The sequence below is a fragment of the Sminthopsis crassicaudata genome, chromosome 2 (assembly GCF_048593235.1).
Source record: "Sminthopsis crassicaudata isolate SCR6 chromosome 2, ASM4859323v1, whole genome shotgun sequence".
NCBI lineage: Eukaryota > Metazoa > Chordata > Mammalia > Dasyuromorphia > Dasyuridae > Sminthopsis > Sminthopsis crassicaudata.
The window spans coordinates 386961419-386978193 of record NC_133618.1 but is presented as its reverse complement, the minus strand read 5'-3'; the positions used below and the strand labels follow the sequence as shown (position 1 = coordinate 386978193).

The 16775-nt window shown below is 34.2% G+C and overlaps 2 protein-coding genes across 4 annotated transcripts in view; one reads left to right on the top strand and one right to left on the bottom strand.

Moving 5' to 3' along the window:
- CTNNA1 (catenin alpha 1) overlaps positions 1–16775 on the bottom strand; it is a 148087-nt gene that overhangs the window by 60469 nt on the left and 70843 nt on the right. The gene's annotated exons all lie outside the window — the stretch shown is intronic.
- On the top strand, positions 5272–10471 carry LRRTM2 (leucine rich repeat transmembrane neuronal 2). Its single transcript, XM_074291460.1, has 2 exons — positions 5272–5706; positions 6023–10471. The coding sequence occupies exons 1-2, from the start codon at positions 5703–5705 to the stop codon at positions 7567–7569; spliced, it is 1551 nt and encodes a 516-aa protein (XP_074147561.1). The 5' UTR covers positions 5272–5702; the 3' UTR covers positions 7570–10471.

Below are 16775 nucleotides of genomic sequence, written 5' to 3'. Positions count from 1 at the left end.
AAATAGATTGAAGTCATGAATATTTTAATTATGTATGTTCCGGTATCATTAATTAATTCATCTAGGTACTAGTACACAGATTATTAAAGATAAAACTATCAGCATAACGACTTGTCACAGAACTGTATGAATCTATATTTTTGAGAAAAAAGTAAAAAATAATTTATTATTGTTGATATTGGTATTATTATTGCTACTATTTAAATAAGCACTTTATAATTTGCAACATGCTTTATATAATTTATTTCATCTGACTATTAAAACAATCCGGTGAAGAGGATGCTATTATCCCTGTTTTCCATTTGAGAAAACTAGGGTATACAGAAGTTAAGAGACTTGCTCATGGCCATAGGGCTTCCAAGTATCTAAGTCAGGATTCATATCCAAGTTTTTCTGACTCCAAGCCCAACATTCATAATATAACTTTTATTTCTAGTTGCAACCTTGTCAGAGTACAAATGAGGGAACTTTCTGCTTGCACTTGGGCCCATCAGAAATATGCTACTTGTCAGTCAAAAAAAAAAAAAAAAAAAAAAAAAAAGCAGAGAAAAGTTCACAGATTGGGTGTTAGAAGGAATCTTATTGACCATTTAACCCAACTTCGGATTTTTCAGATGAGGAAACTGAAATGTAAGAACTTTTTAAGTCACTTGCACCAGATTCCATGAGCAGGTAAGTGACACTCTGGCATTTGAACTCCCCCAATAAAAATACCCAATCTTCTGTTTGTACCACTTATAGAAGCAAGAGAATATTGCAGAGATGGTTTGTCACTGTAAATTAATCATTATTTAAGACTCCCTGCTGGGGTAGAAAGTGAAGCCACATCTACCTCCTATTCTCCAGGATATATGGGAGAATAACCTGGTCCTTGAAGGAGCAATAGTATTTTAAAGAGATTTTAAGAAAAAAGGATATGAAGAGAATCCCAACTTATGTCAGAATATAAAACAGAAGAGCATGACACCAATGAGAAGACACTCTGAATTAAGTCTGAACCCTACTGCTTTCTATCTTCACAGAAGATGGCTCCAATGAAAGGTGTCCCGACTCCATCTTGAAAAAGGTTCTTCACCAACGATTGGAATAGAAACAGTGAGATTAGTGATTGAATTACGTGGTGCATCAGAGTAAAAAGAAAGGTCTGCTGTCTTTCCAGGGCATATATACAGGAAGTGACAGTCAAACCTACCAAATGCTTCCCCGACAGGTGATCCACGTAGAGGGTAATGACAGCTAGACAGATAAATTTAACAGCAACAATCAGGATTGTGAAGACCTGCATCGGAAGCTGAGGATCTTCAGAGGATATCTCTATAAATGCTGTTTATTAAAGGGAAAGGAGAAGCTTAGGGGGAAAAAAAAGAAAAAGAAAAAAAGAAAATATCCAAGAACAGGATTTGGATCTCTGTGCAAACCTTAAAATAGGGAAATGATGGGCTGTTAACCCCAAGATGGAATATTTCTCTCAAGAACTGTTAAGAAATGCTTTACACTCATGAGAACCTAAATATATTTATACAAAAAGAGAGAGGGAGAAAATTCACTATCACTATCACTATCTTTCAATCTCTCTCTATAAAGTGTGAGTGTATATGGGCATCTGTATGAAGCCATCATATAGATAAGTATAAACCAGGAAGATTATCAGTTCAGAAATCCACAAATAAAAGGACAATCACTATCAAATAATAAAAACAAAAAACTTCCACCTCAGCTGTCTCAATAAAAGGCATGAAGGACCTTAAGAGAGCCTAACACAAGAGGGAAAATTCAAGCTAACAGTTATCACTGAGATTATATGAGATGGAGTTCATAATTGTAACTTGGCTCTAGAAAAGTATATATTAAGAAGGAAAAAAAAAGCCATAGACCAACATAGCTTTACCCTAAACCAAGATAAAGATTGAAATGGGTTCATGACTTAAATATAAAGAGTGATACTACAAGCAAATTAGGAGAGCAAGGGATAGTTTCACAAGAGAACATTATGAAAGAAAAAAGAGAGTGGTGCTATAATATCATTTATTAAAGTGAGGTAATTCCCTCTAGATGAAGGAATCCAAAAACCAGAAAGGGAAAACATGGCAGCAATAACTTGTATGAGGATCACTGGAAAAAGAGGCAAAAGTACCATGAAAGTATTAAAAAAGAGAGCCTATACAGAAGGAATAATTAGATAAATTCTAGAATACTGGCACCACGATGATAAAGTAATAATGGAGGACTTTCATTATCTGAAGTTATTGGAGTGCTCGCTCTACCAAAATGCAGCAAAGCTGATAAAATCTTGCCTTAGCTGAAGAACTTCATTCTTTAAAAGGTGATGAAAGAAGCAGGCTTCTTCTGTCTCCTGACAAGAGAAACAGGAAAAACTGCTTCCTAAAGTAGATGGGGAACTTATGGAAAAACTGTTCATTCCTACAGAATGAAGACAGCCAAGTATACTCTATGTAGACTAGAATGTATCTATAATAGAAAGTTCTACAGAGTTCAGAGAAAGAACTCATTCAATTTCAATAAGGAATATACACATACACATATATAAATATTGTCTCATTAAAAAAAATGGGTTGAAATATTCACAAAAAGGGGGCAGCTAGTTGGCGGAGTGGATAGAGCACCAGTCTTGAATTCAGGAGGACCCGAGTTCAAATCTGGTCTCAGACACTTAACACTTCCTAGCTGTGTGACCCTGGGCAAGTCACTTAACCCCAGCCTCAGAGGGGAAAAAAAAAAACACTTTTTATGATTACAAAGAAAGATGCAGATGCCCATCATTTGAGAATGGCTAAACAAATTGGGTATATGGATGCGCCATAGAATATTATTATACCATAAAAGATTATAAAAATGAACAAATGAGAGAAGTGCAAGATTTCTATAAAACAAAGATGCAAGAAGAAAATATACAAATACAAAACAATGTAGGAGGAAAGGAAGGAAGGAGAATGAAACTGAACACTGCTTAATTATAACTACTTACCAAGCTTGGCTCCTAAGAAAATGGATCTCCCTCCCTCTCTTTTTAGATATGCTGAACTATGGGTATAGAAGATTGCATACATAGGAAGTGTATTGGCTGGTTAAGCAGAACTGATTTTATTGTTTAATCTCTATTACAGGTATGACTTTTGCACAGAGGGATATACTGAGAAATGAGGGTGATATAAAAACAAAAGATAGCAAAGAAAAATAAGACTGGAAAAAGAAAATCCAAAAAGAAAGAAAATAGTGGATTTTGTATTAATACTACTTACAAAAACAGTCACCAGAAGGTTATTATCACTATTTGCCTATTGTCATGGAGCTGAAATCACCAGCTCCAATCACAAGAGATAAAAATGATACCTACTGTTATGCAGCTGGTTTGAGACAGAACCAAAATATCTTGATTCACAAACTTATTTCCACCAACTGCAGTGGATGATTTTACTCAACTGGAGTTAGTAGAAATGAGTTCTATACATATATAGTTTTTAAATCCTAAACTTACAATTTCCTTTCCAGGGTCAAGACAAAAGACATTATCAATGCATTAAAAAAAAAAAAAAAAAAAAAAAAAAAAAAAAAAAAAACAGTACAGGAGAGGCAGACAGGGAGAAAAAACTGTAGTAAGAATCACATTGTCCTTGAAATACTATTTGTATTTATACTTTCTGAAAAGATACAATTGGGGGCAGCTAGGTGGCGCACTAGATAGAGCACCAGCCCTGAAGACAGGAAGACCTGAATTCAAATCCATCCTCAGACACTTAACTCTTCCTAGCTGTGTGACCCTGGGCAGATCAATAACCCCAATTGCTTCAGCAAACAAACAAACAAACAAAACAAAACAAAACAAAACAAAAAACAAGTTGGGGGGGAAGTGGGAGTAGACTCATACAGTAAGTCTGAGTTTGTGTCTTGGTTCTATCATCCACAGCAAGAGAGTTACTTAACTTTTTTCAAACTCAGTTTCCTTATCTTTAAAATGAAGATAATGAGTGACCTCACCAAGTTGCTTTTGGAAAAAAATAAAATAAAAATCCCAAACTTTAAAGTGTTATGTAATTATAATCATTATTCAATAATAGAAAAAAATTAATGGACAAGCAAAATAATTTACATTAAGGAAAAATAGCCACATTTAAAAAATTCTCTCTAAATGTGGGTGCCCCTTTATCTTCATTAGAGATTCCAACAACAGCCAGTATTTCGCACAAAGACAGTTCTGTAAGCTCTTCCATCTGTAGAATTCTGCCAGTTGGAGCTATTAAATGTGCAAATGCCCTATTATTCCAGTACTATGCCCCCTCCTCCGCCCCCCCCAGTTGAGATTGCCAATTTAAATAATCCATAAAATTCTAAGGTAAACAAAAATGAGTAAGATAAAACTTAACTCAAGTCCTGTTATTTGTTCTAAGCAATTCTGCTCTGCTCTAAAGATGTGAGGATCTATGGTATTAAAACTACTGAGTCAATCCACCCTTGGATTGGGAGGAAATTCCCACCACCACACCAAATAAAGAATAAATTTAGCAGCATTTTTCATTAAAACCCAGCATGTTATTGTTAGAAAGGATGGAGAGGGGAAAACTCCTCTCCCCCCCAAAAAAAATCAACTTTGCTAGAGGAAAAGTTTTTTTTTTCTCTCCCAAATCTCAAGTATCAGAGTTATCAAATGTCTCATTTTCAGCAAATTGCTTTTGTTATCCTTTATTTTTGGATTAGGCTTTTTAAGATCTGAAAGACTCAACAAAGAAACTTGCCCAGTTAATTTATTAACAATATCTATCAAGATAAATTATTTTTATACTTTTGATTTTAAAGTATAACAACAGAACTGAAGTTTAGTAGAATAAAACACCAACTGCCACCTAGAATGGTGTGAATTCCTCTCTATTAGACTACAAATTGTACAGGCTCATTCCCATTAAAGCTATCATTTTATGCAAAAGATGCTATCTAATACTGGCTTTAGCAAGCATTAAAAATCATCACTTTGTTATTCTAGCTCACAGCTAAGTGGCCTTCATGAATGCTGCCTTTATCATAAGACTCATTTCTATTTCCTATACTAAAGGAATACAACAAATTTTTCTGCTGGGGATATTCCCGACTAATATCACTCCCCCCCCAATTCTTTAAAGAAAAAAAAAAATTAGGCATCTTGCACGATCATAATATGCAGCACAATGCTTTATAACAGTAAAGCTTCTGGAAAACCCAAACAAAAGAGACGTCACCATGTGACGTCAGCCTATATACAGTTCTGTGTGGTCGCAGCACATAAGCAAATCCATTCTTGTACCGTTTCTCGGAAAAGCTTTTCAGTAAATGCACTCATGCTACTACAGGAGCTTCTCGCTGCAATAAGCTACCCATCTGCCATCAACAAGTTAAGACTAAGAGAACTAACAGCTGTGCAAAAGGAAGACCAAAGCTTCAATTAAACAGACGAACAGACGCAGGAAGAGAAAAATAAAACTTATATTCAGTACTGATTCAAGAATTACAGAGCTGTCACAGAAAATCAAGCCAATGAATTCAAAAGGAATATCCTAAAGGGGAAAAAAAAGCGTGGTGGATTCAATTTTACCCTGATATCCTAGGATACTGAAAAAGAGTCAATTATTCAAAAGCGACTGAATGTTCGAGCCTTTTTCAGACTCACTGCTTTGAGTCTACGACTGAATGCAACCTCCAATGTGCTCAAAAGAATGGGTAAGTTTATGCATTTATAAATCTTAAGCAGTGAACATTATTATTTTTTAAAGCCAGTGAGTTAAAATTTTAAAAATGAAACCATTCGAATATTTTTGGACCTGCTACTTTCAAATAGCAAGGCTGACTGTAGAGGCTACCTTAGCCATCTTTTTAAAAGGATAAGTTTCCTTTTAGTCTATGAGGATTAGCTTTTCTGCAATGCATGAATAGTAAGTTATGTGCTTTCACCATGATGTTGTGCTTATCTTTTTTGGTCCATATGATCTGATGAAAAATATCCTATCTTGTTGTTTCCTTAAATTATATTCTGCAGGCTTACATTTCAAGTGGCCATTAGGGGCTCCTATGCTGGCAGCACTATATGCAATGAGTGTGGTTTTAAAAATGCTGCCGGCCTTGGGCATGGCTTGTCCACCAAAATGCCGCTGCGAGAAGCTGCTCTTTTACTGTGACTCTCAGGGGTTTCACTCAGTGCCAAACAACACTGACAAGGGCTCTCTAGGTTTGTCACTGAGGCACAATCACATTTCTGAACTTGAAAGGGATCAATTTGCAAGCTTCAGTCAACTTACTTGGCTCCACTTAGACCATAATCAAATTTCAACAGTTAAAGAAGATTCTTTTCAAGGACTCTATAAACTTAAGGAATTAATTCTAAGTTCCAACAAAATATCTTACTTGCCAAACACAACTTTTAGTCAACTGCTTAATCTGCAAAATTTGGACCTGTCTTTTAATCAGTTATCATCTCTGCATCCAGAATTGTTCTATGGCCTTCGGAAGCTGCAAACCTTACATTTGCGTTCCAATTCCCTGCGGACCATTCCTGTTCGCCTTTTCTGGGACTGTCGTAGTCTGGAGTTTCTTGATTTGAGCACAAATCGTTTGCGAAGTTTGGCTCGCAATGGATTTGCAGGATTAATCAAACTGAGAGAGCTTCACCTAGAGCACAACCAGCTGACAAAGATTAATTTTGCTCATTTCCTACGGTTAAGCAGTCTGCACACGCTCTTCTTACAGTGGAACAAAATTAGCAACTTGACATGTGGGATGGAGTGGACCTGGGGCACCATAGAAAAGCTTGATTTGACTGGAAATGAAATCAAAGCCATCGATTTCACAGTGTTTGAGACCATGCCTAATCTTAAAATACTTCTAATGGATAACAATAAGCTACACAGCCTGGATTCCAAGATCTTAAATTCTCTCAGATCCTTAACTACAGTTGGTCTCTCTGGCAATCTGTGGGAATGCAGCCCCAAAATATGTGCACTGGCCACATGGTTGAGTGGCTTCCAAGGTCGGTGGGAGCACTCAATACTGTGCCACAGCCCAGACCACACCCAGGGAGAAGATATTCTAGATGCAGTTTATGGATTTCAGCTTTGCTGGAATTTATCAACTACTGTCACTGCCATGGCTACAAGTTATAAAGATCCAACCACTGAATACACAAAAAGAATAAGCTCATCAAGTTACCATGTGGGAGACAAAGAAATCCCAACTACTGCAGGCATAGCAGTTACTACTGATGAACACTTTCCTGAACCAGACAATGCCATCTTCACTCAGCGGGTAATTACAGGAACAATGGCTTTATTGTTTTCTTTCTTTTTTATTATTTTTATAGTGTTCATCTCCAGGAAATGCTGCCCTCCTACTTTAAGAAGAATTAGGCAGTGTTCAATGATTCAGAACCACAGGCAACTCCGATCCCAAACACGACTCCATATGTCAAATATGTCAGACCAAGGACCATATAATGAGTATGAACCCACCCATGAAGGACCCTTCATCATCATTAATGGTTATGGACAGTGCAAGTGTCAGCAGCTGCCATATAAAGAATGTGAAGTATAATACCTACAAGTCATCAAAAATTACATCAGATAAGTAACCTATTTTAAATTGTAGGGGGCTAAATATATAACTAATTTTTACAAATGGTGACATTAAGCCTAATTTTCCAAAACAAGTGGAGACATAGTTTTTGAAGTGGTTAAGTATTTTTTATTTTTATTTTTTAAATGGAACCATATTTTAAGTGTTAAAAGAAGCAATGATTACATTACTTTGCACTCCTATTTGGAAATCTAAAAATGCTCACTTCAAAATAATGTAAGATGTTTCATGTTATGTAATTATACCATCATGTGTAAACATTTATACTAACGTCTCCAATGTGCTACTTTTTTTCTACTGGAAACGGTCTGGAAAAAGGAGTGAGCATGAAAGAATACAGATGGTAATCTGTTCCACTGTGGCTATCTGATCCTCATGTATTACAGCTGGCTCACTAACTATAAAGGAAGACTTAATGAAAGATTTCATTTATGATTATAATTTGATATTGAATCAGATCTATAATCGACAGTTACATCTAAGTGGAATTTTGCATATAATGAAAAATGGCCCATTTAAAAGTCTCTTTGCCCAAGTCTATTCACAGTCATTACATAGGTTAGTAAGTATAAGTCAAAACTCATATTGCAAATTCAGAACACTTTATAAATTTGAATGGGCTTGGTTCAGATGCTTAAACAAAGAATTCAACTGATTATGAAATGGTCTCATTACAGTTAAATCAATACTAAATAATTACATTGAATCACTAAGTCTCTGGTTTGACTTTTACAAATCTTTTTTGTGAATTTAGACAATTACTTAAAATGGAGTGGCAAAGTGGCATTTTAACACTAATATGCTCAATCTTACATTGAAATGTAAATGAAAAAAAACAAGGTTAAATGGAGGGAGAGATGTGGAATGATGAGAGGGGAAATCCATAAATGAGTCAATGCCACAAAGCCAAGACATTCTTAATCCAGCTAGAAAGCTAATTCATATAAAGCTGTCATGACCACTTGTCCCAAGAGAGGGGTTTAAACTCTATAACTGTAATTTTATTCTGTTTTTCAATCAAAAAGTACATTAAAAATAACTGGCTATGTGTTAGAATACAAATCAACTACCAAAATCACTGAGTTTCATGCTCAGAATGAAATCCTCAACATAAATAAATAAATAAATAAATGAAGTGAAAGATTTGAGAACAAAGCATTCTGAAAATAAAGGTGAGTGGGTTACTTTAAAATAACCTGTCGGTCAGAAAAAATGTATGCCTACGTGGTTATATAGTAGACCTAATATGAAGCAATGAAAATTCAAACATAGAATTTGAATGGTTCAAAACAAATCAAGTTAACTAAAGTTAACTAAAGCAAGCAAAAATAGGGTGGATATAGATATATCCATATATGTATGGATATATATTTGTGTAGATACAATAGTATCTATTAGGTTTCCCTTTCTCACCACACAGGTGAATCACTAAAGAAAAATAATAACCCAATAATTCAGTGTTATTATAGATTTAAACAATTTAATGATAACTGGGAGCTAATAAACTTTTCATACAGAAAAGATTTATCTAACTAGTGTTGTTTTAACTTCAATTTTGACAAAAAGCAATTGGTAGGAAATTTGGGTTTCAGAGGCCAACTCCAAATTATATTTTAACAGTTTCTTGTAAACAAGATATTATGTTTTTGTAATCACACGCAACTGTAGGATCAAATCATCTGACTCGATTTAAAAAGTGTTTGTTTGTTTGGGTTTTTTTAAATCATTGGCTTTCACTGCCTGGAAAATGGTATATATAGAGAGATGCCCTGACCTTCTTCCCATATCCTTCCCCTCAAAAGTTTCCTTTTTGGTCTTCAATTAGATTGTCTCCAGGCGTATTCTTCAATGAGGGTAGTCTTTTCTATCATAAAAATGGAAATACCAGACTATACTATCTCATGGAATTGTATTGTTTATCATACTCTTCTGAAACAAGACAGGTTTATACATTGCTCCCTTTCCCTCTCCTCTGAAATTTTTTCCGATGTCACAAAAGGAACACGATTATAAATTATGGTATAATACAACTACCTTATAGAAAGGCACATTAATATGGTAAAACCATATTTTTTTTTATTTTTAAGCTTATGTCCTGCTCAAATGATATTCAGCAGGCAGACATCACCTTTATTTCTTTCACAAGATATTTGATGAAAGAGTGGTACCAAAAAGTATGATCAGAACATGACTGGATAAAAATAACATGCTCCAGTACTAATATTCTATTCCATACCTAAGGGGCAACCACGGTTTGTTTTGTTATTTCTGAGTATGACAAAGGTTGCTCCAGGCATAATGAAGGTTTCTTGTATGGTAATGAATAAAAGAAATATTTGTAATAATTTTGATCATAAAATTAGCAGTTAGTTTAAACTGATTTTTTTCTTAAGAAACAGCACAGATGTCCCACAAGACATAGAAAGCAAATGAACTATCCACAGGTAAAATTCTAAGAACTGACAGGAAAAGCTGGCTCTGTAACCTCTCAGGAGTAAGATGTGCAAAGACCACTAAGAGAGATTTTTCAAGTGGATCTTTAAAAGATAAAAATTATTGATCTTCTTTGACTTTTGTAATACATGGAGAGAATATGAATACCCAAACTAAATACCTATTTTCCTTTTTCACTAATGAGACACCTTCCTTTTCCTGTAACCCAAAGAAGGCATGGATCTATTTAATTTTGATCTCTTTATACTTCAGCACCAGAGATTAGGTTGTTATTCATCTGTGCTCTCTCCTCACAAACTGGCTACTGTCAAACAACAGCTCAGAATTTTGTTAATTGAAGTCGAATGAGTATTTTTATGTTAATTTCCCCACACAAAAAGTTTTATATCATTTTTATTACACTGTCACCGAAAAAACCAAACCCATGATGGCATATATCTACCTAGTAATCAGGAGATAGTTTACAATCACACACACACACACACACACACACACACACACACACACACACCCCTCTTGAGCTTGCTTGGGATTTCACTCACTTTATTGAAAAGGAGAAAAAAGCCAGTAAATTTACAAATTCATAAAGCTGAGCTACAGAGAGCAGCCACTGCCAACAACTGAAAGCAAAGATACAGTGTTTTCTAAGACAGAAATCTGAACTAAAATTCATACTTTTCTACTGTGCCTAAGTTAATTTTTGCACCAGTTTAATGAATAGAAAATTGATTAAATCTCCCCATTTCAATAATTATGAAAATCCATCTGTTTTCTCTAAGGCCATGTAGGCCTTGGGTTTTTTTTTTTTTTTTTTTTGAGTCTTTCCTTGATCTTTCCAATAAAAAGACTTTCCTGTTGAAGCACTGAAGTCTTAAATTTAAAATTTAAAGCTACTAAGAATACAATTTTTAAGGCATACTTTCTATACCTGAGACTAAGAATTGTAACCACAAAAGCTTTACTATGTCTTTGAACCTATATGAAGTGTAAAGCTCCTGTTATCATTTTCCTAACCAACATAGCAATACAGTTAAAGGTCATCCTACATAACCTACTTTGGGCTAGTTTTCATATCTTTTTCGAAAAACGATTTCTTGAGAAGTAAGGCATAGAAAGCTGGACAAACAATAATTCACATCTATCTAATCAGAGGCAAATTCATGATCTAATAAGGGCAAAACCAAATATAAAATTGACTGCTTAAGCTTTCATATTGAAGATGCAAACATCTAAAAAGCTCCATCTGCTACTCTTTTCAATGAATCTTTTTTCACTTAGTGATAAAAACCCACATATAAGGAATGCTATAGTAATTTTTTTTTTTCTATCAACAATGAACCTGGAGACTCAAAAATACAGCCCAAATGCATTGTGTTCAAATCAACTTTGAGAGCCATTTTGGGGGTATGGGTGGGATAAGAGGGATATAATCTGGGGTGAGGGAGCAGGGGAAGGGAGGGCTTGGGGAAGAAGGAAACAATAAAGTACAGTGTACAGGAAAGTTTTGCTATTAAAATTGTGTATACTGTAAAAGTGAATGGCTCTTTTTTTTTTTTTTATCTTTTTCCTTTCCAATGTATCAATCATGATCCAAGAAATTTGAGGAACAAGTTTTGACAGTTACCATGATGTAAAAGGAAAAGCTGTTTTGTGATGTAATTTATTCTGACCATTTGATAAAAATTAAATAGCTACACTAATTGAAAACACCTCTAGAAGCTCCTTTGGTGCTAGAAGGCTACAAAGAAAAAGAGGGCAAATTACCATTATGCGATTGTAACAGCACAGGCAAGAAGAACAAAAAATTGCCCAATATTCAAACTATTCAAGCTTTGGCAATTAGGTGAATGACTAATAGTGGTAGCAAAAGGCATGAGTTGAACAGCCTTTACCCAATACAAAAAGTTAACAATGACAAGAAAATTCAGGAAAGATTCTCATGAACAGTTAGTTATATAGTAGTGGTTTATTTGGCCTGTTTAAAATAGCAAAGACTCAGTTCAAAATTGAAATGACCTGATGCCTCTTATACAACAGGTCCCGTTTTCAGATATTAGAGAATATCTGGCCAAATAGAGAGAAAAGAGTATGCTTGCCTTTCATTTTAGTAGCAATGAAGGGCCAGATAAAAGGGCTCTTTTGAACTTGTGATGATACTGATAGACTAATGACAATGAGACAATTTCCATTTCAGGGACTGGAGCTACAACTCTATCACTATAGACAGCAACAGGACATACAACTGGCTGTGTTAATTTATATCTCTATTTTAAAAGTTAATCACAAAGGGAAAGACAGTCTCAAAAGCATTCTACTTTAGAAAATTAATATGAAGCTTATTAGAAATTAATTTAACTTTATCTACTACAATCAGTTTAATCTTGAAAAAATCCTACATAACTACATCTGACTTCTTTATCTCTTACTTTAATTAATTTGCCAAGATACTGCAGCATTCTCAGATTCCCACTCAAATTTATAAAAAAATCTTTACCAGGCTTGCTTAAGAGTGATTTTCCTTTCTTTCTTTAAATATATCTAACCAGCTGGGTACTCAATCTTCTCTTACAGAGACAAAATGTACTACAATTATCTTTATAAAAGAGATTTTATAAAAAAAAAAAAATATATATATATATATATATATATATATATAAAATCAGATGGCCTAAAATGTCTCTGAAGCAGTGGTTTCATCATCTTGCTTCATATGACTATCCACTGCGAAGGACTTGCAATAGTAATTGATTTAATCAAATTTCATCATTCTTTCCCCGTCCTAAAGTGCTATGAAACCATTTAAAAGGAAAGAAAATAGAGCAAGGGCCTCTAAACAATTACTTGAACCACCCTCTATAAATAGAGAGGGCTGTAAATCTTAGCCTAACTGTTCCCCTCAGTGCAGGAAGCAAAAGACTTAGCCTTCAATTCACAACATTCTTCCCTCCACCTCCAAGGGTAGCTAATGTGCAGGACAGGACAAACTAAAAGGAGTCACAGGACTCTTTTCAGTGAGTACCCTGGATCAGCATCCTCCCTCAAGAAAATGCATTCTTCCTTCACTCATAAATCCAAGTTCAAACTCATACCTAAGTGTTTTCAGGATATATGCTACAATCAACTCAAATCATTTGGTTGTTAAATTTCCTTTGTGAGTTTATGTCTCTCAGAAATCAGCAAAGGCAACAAATCAGGGCTTGATTTACCATTTTGTTGATTGTGATGTAGAATAATTTATCATGCCTATGTTTTCCTCTGCCTTGGAGGGACAGTTGTTAAATCTTTACCAGCATATACTTAAGTGTTTTCTTATTTGCTTTTTCCCCAAACTACAAGTCTTACAACTTAAAACAAAACAAAATTAAGAATACTGCAGTAATTAATATATGACACCAAGTAGGAAAATTCACCAAGCATATAGAAAAAGTGAAAATGTCCCAAGTCCTAACAATGTATTCTGTACCCCATTCACAATTAAAAAATTTTCATGTTTTATCAATAAAGCTTGCTGTTTAACTTAAAAAAAGGAAAAACTTCCTAGAGTTCAAATTTTTTAAAAAATTATTTTCTACTAGAAGCTCTTCAGAGGTCTGCCACTTTAGTAGAAATTCATTAGGATCCAACAGAATCTATTGAGACGAACTACATGATATAAAAAATACACAAATTGTGATTTTCATAATGAATAAAAATCACAATCCTTTTCAAATACTTGGCCCTGTGCATTGGGTATATAAATAAAGGCCAAAGTGTCTGCCATCAAGAAATGTCACACAATCCTGACTGTGCTATACCACTATACAATCCTTTGATTCTATTTTATGTCAGTTGGAAAGAATTTCAAAAAGATGAAAAAGCCCAGGCTGTCACCTTCCAACAACTCTAACAGTGTAGTTCCTTATGTCAACACTTTAGTATCTTCTATAGTTAATCAGAATCTGATTCATTTTAAGACTACTTTCCTCTTGTTTTGTCCTCTTTATATATGGAGAAGGTGAAGATAATTAATATTTTTAAAAGGCCTCTGTAATAGTGCCCTAGACATCACCTTCAGGAATACCTATACTATTCTTAAATGATTTTCACTTAATCTGAAGCAGGACCTTAAAAAACTATGTTAATTTAAGAAAATATATAATGTAGACCAACCAAAGGAAATGATTATTGACTTAGTCACTAGATTTAAACTGCTGATGGAGATTCAAGTTACGAAATCAAATAATTTTCCTCATTACACATTGAATTAGAATAAAACACATATCTACTGAAGATGTGAAAAAATGAAGTAATATAATTTTACTAATATAGCAACACAGTAAAGAAACTCAGACCTAGATTCAAAAGACAGTTTCAACTTTCACCTCAAACAATTAGCTGTGTGATTATGGGCAATTCATATAATTCAAAGTAGTCATTTTCTCATCAGCAAAATAAAGATGGTAATACTTGTAGGATCTATACCTTTCAAGGCTGTTATGAGGAAGTTATTTTGCAAACCTTTAAGCATCATGTAAACACCATGAGTCATTATAACATCTAAATGCCATTTTGTTGCTTTTAAGTGTGCTCCCTATTTTTTTAGTTTCTCTTCTCCCACCAAGTGAATACAGTGTGGATTATCCAGAGTTCTAACTAGACCTTGAAAGACTGGTTATATTTTTCACTTCTACTACTCATATAATGTTGGCAGTCAAATAATTTACTTTTAAAAGAATATATTATAATAAGTGCCATTACTGTGGTTCAATTCTAAGAATACAAGCTAAGTTTTTAGATGTTTAGAATCACTACTCTAAAATCCTTGAGAGTGATTTATTCAAAATTAGGTAATACACTATATAGATCTGGTATCTGAAAACAGAAAACTTTTTCCCCTCCAAGGGTGTGTAATAGGGTGTAGTTGGAATATGAAAAGTATTTGTTAAAAACAAGGAAAATTTCGGCATGCTATTCTGTGGACCACGCTTTAAAAAAAAAAAAAAAAAAAAAAAAGAAAGATAGAGAGAGAGAGAGAAAGAGAGAAAGAGAAAGAAAAAAAGAGAGAAAGAGAAAGAGAGAAAGAAAGAAAGAAAGAAAGAAAGAAAGAAAGAAAGAAACAGAGAGAGAGAGAGAGAGAGAGAAAGAAAGAAAGAAAGAAAGAAAGAAAGAAAGAAAGAAAGAAAGAAAGAAAGAAAGAGAGAAAGAGAGAAAGAAAGAGAGAGAGAGAGAGAGAGAAAGAGAGAAAGAGAGAAAGAGAGAAAGAAAGAAAGAGAGAAAGAAAGAGAGAAAGAAAGAGAGAAAGAAAGAAAGAAAGAAAGAAAGAAAGAAAGAAAGAAAGAAAGAAAGAAAGAAAGAAAGAAAGAAAGAAAGAAAGAAAGAAAGAAAGAAAGAAAGAAAGAAAGAAAGAAAGGAAAGAAAAAAGTTATTATTTTTTAAACTTCTTACTTTATGGATTCTCACTTTATGGATTCTCCACTTCTGTTCTCCCCTTCCTTCCTCCCCATCCCCCAAACTACTTAGGTGTGGTATTTTCCCTATTTCCCCATAAGCTCTTAGAGGTCACTATTCCTAAGGGTAGAAGAATTCAATAACAGACTAAATGAGTTTGATCGAACACTCACCTTCAAGAGAAATACAATTTAAAACAAATTATGTACCCAAACTTCTGATAAAAATGCAGATCATATGGGTAATGATATATTCATCACAACTAAAGTGGAATCATTTTGCCAAAAAATCAGATATTTGGTTGATGAGGACTAGACTTAGATTTAAATAACAACCCTCTTAGTAGATTAAAAAAAAAAAAAAAAAAAAAAAAAAAAAAAAGTAGAGAGCTGTCAACTTCTCAAAAAGATTACAATATATAATTAGCGATTATTGTAGTGTTCTACTATGTAAGAATTTGCCTGCTAGGTACAATCCAAAAACAGGAAATAAAGTTTCTATGAACCCCAAAATCCATACAGAAGAATAGGAGCAGAAGGATCACACAGCCAGTATGAGTCAAGAAGATTAGTTCTTGAAACAAAGAATGCAACAAAGAACATTTCTAACCTGCAGCTTTCCAGAAATATGTGTAAGCCATGAGCCATTATCTACTTTGACAATGCTTTGGATGTCTTAGTAAATATTTGTGGAGAACTAAGCTAGATTTTTAAGTAACACTCTATTTAGCCTTCATTTGCTTCCCAAATTAATGGAAGGAACTTGTGTGCACCATGCCACGATAACCATTCATGGGCTAGCAAACCACTCATGTTTCAGACAACAAAGGGACAAATAATACATTAGGAGTGATCATAGAATCATAAATCTAAAGAAGAGAGATGTCAGAAGTCATATAATCAAGCCAACAACTCATATTACAGAAAAAAACTGAAAACGTAAGGAAATTAAATGACATGATTTGAAGTTCTACACTACCTGTGGTGTAGGAGCTATCTGCCTTTCAAATCCCTGGCTCACTCATTCCATCATTGTAGCATATATGTTCCTTATCACAATGCAATTTTTATTCTGATCAGTATGTTTATTTTCTCTTGATCAAAAAGGCAGAAAAACACAGAAACATATTTGATTTTCCTCTAAATTGTGAAATGAAGGAATACCACTTTTCTTTTTGGATATTCCCTCCAGGTCAACATGCATCACAAACTGCTTCCCTAAAGCCCACTCCAAGGTTCAACATCTAGGAACTATTTTATTATGTTAAAAACTCCCAGACTCAG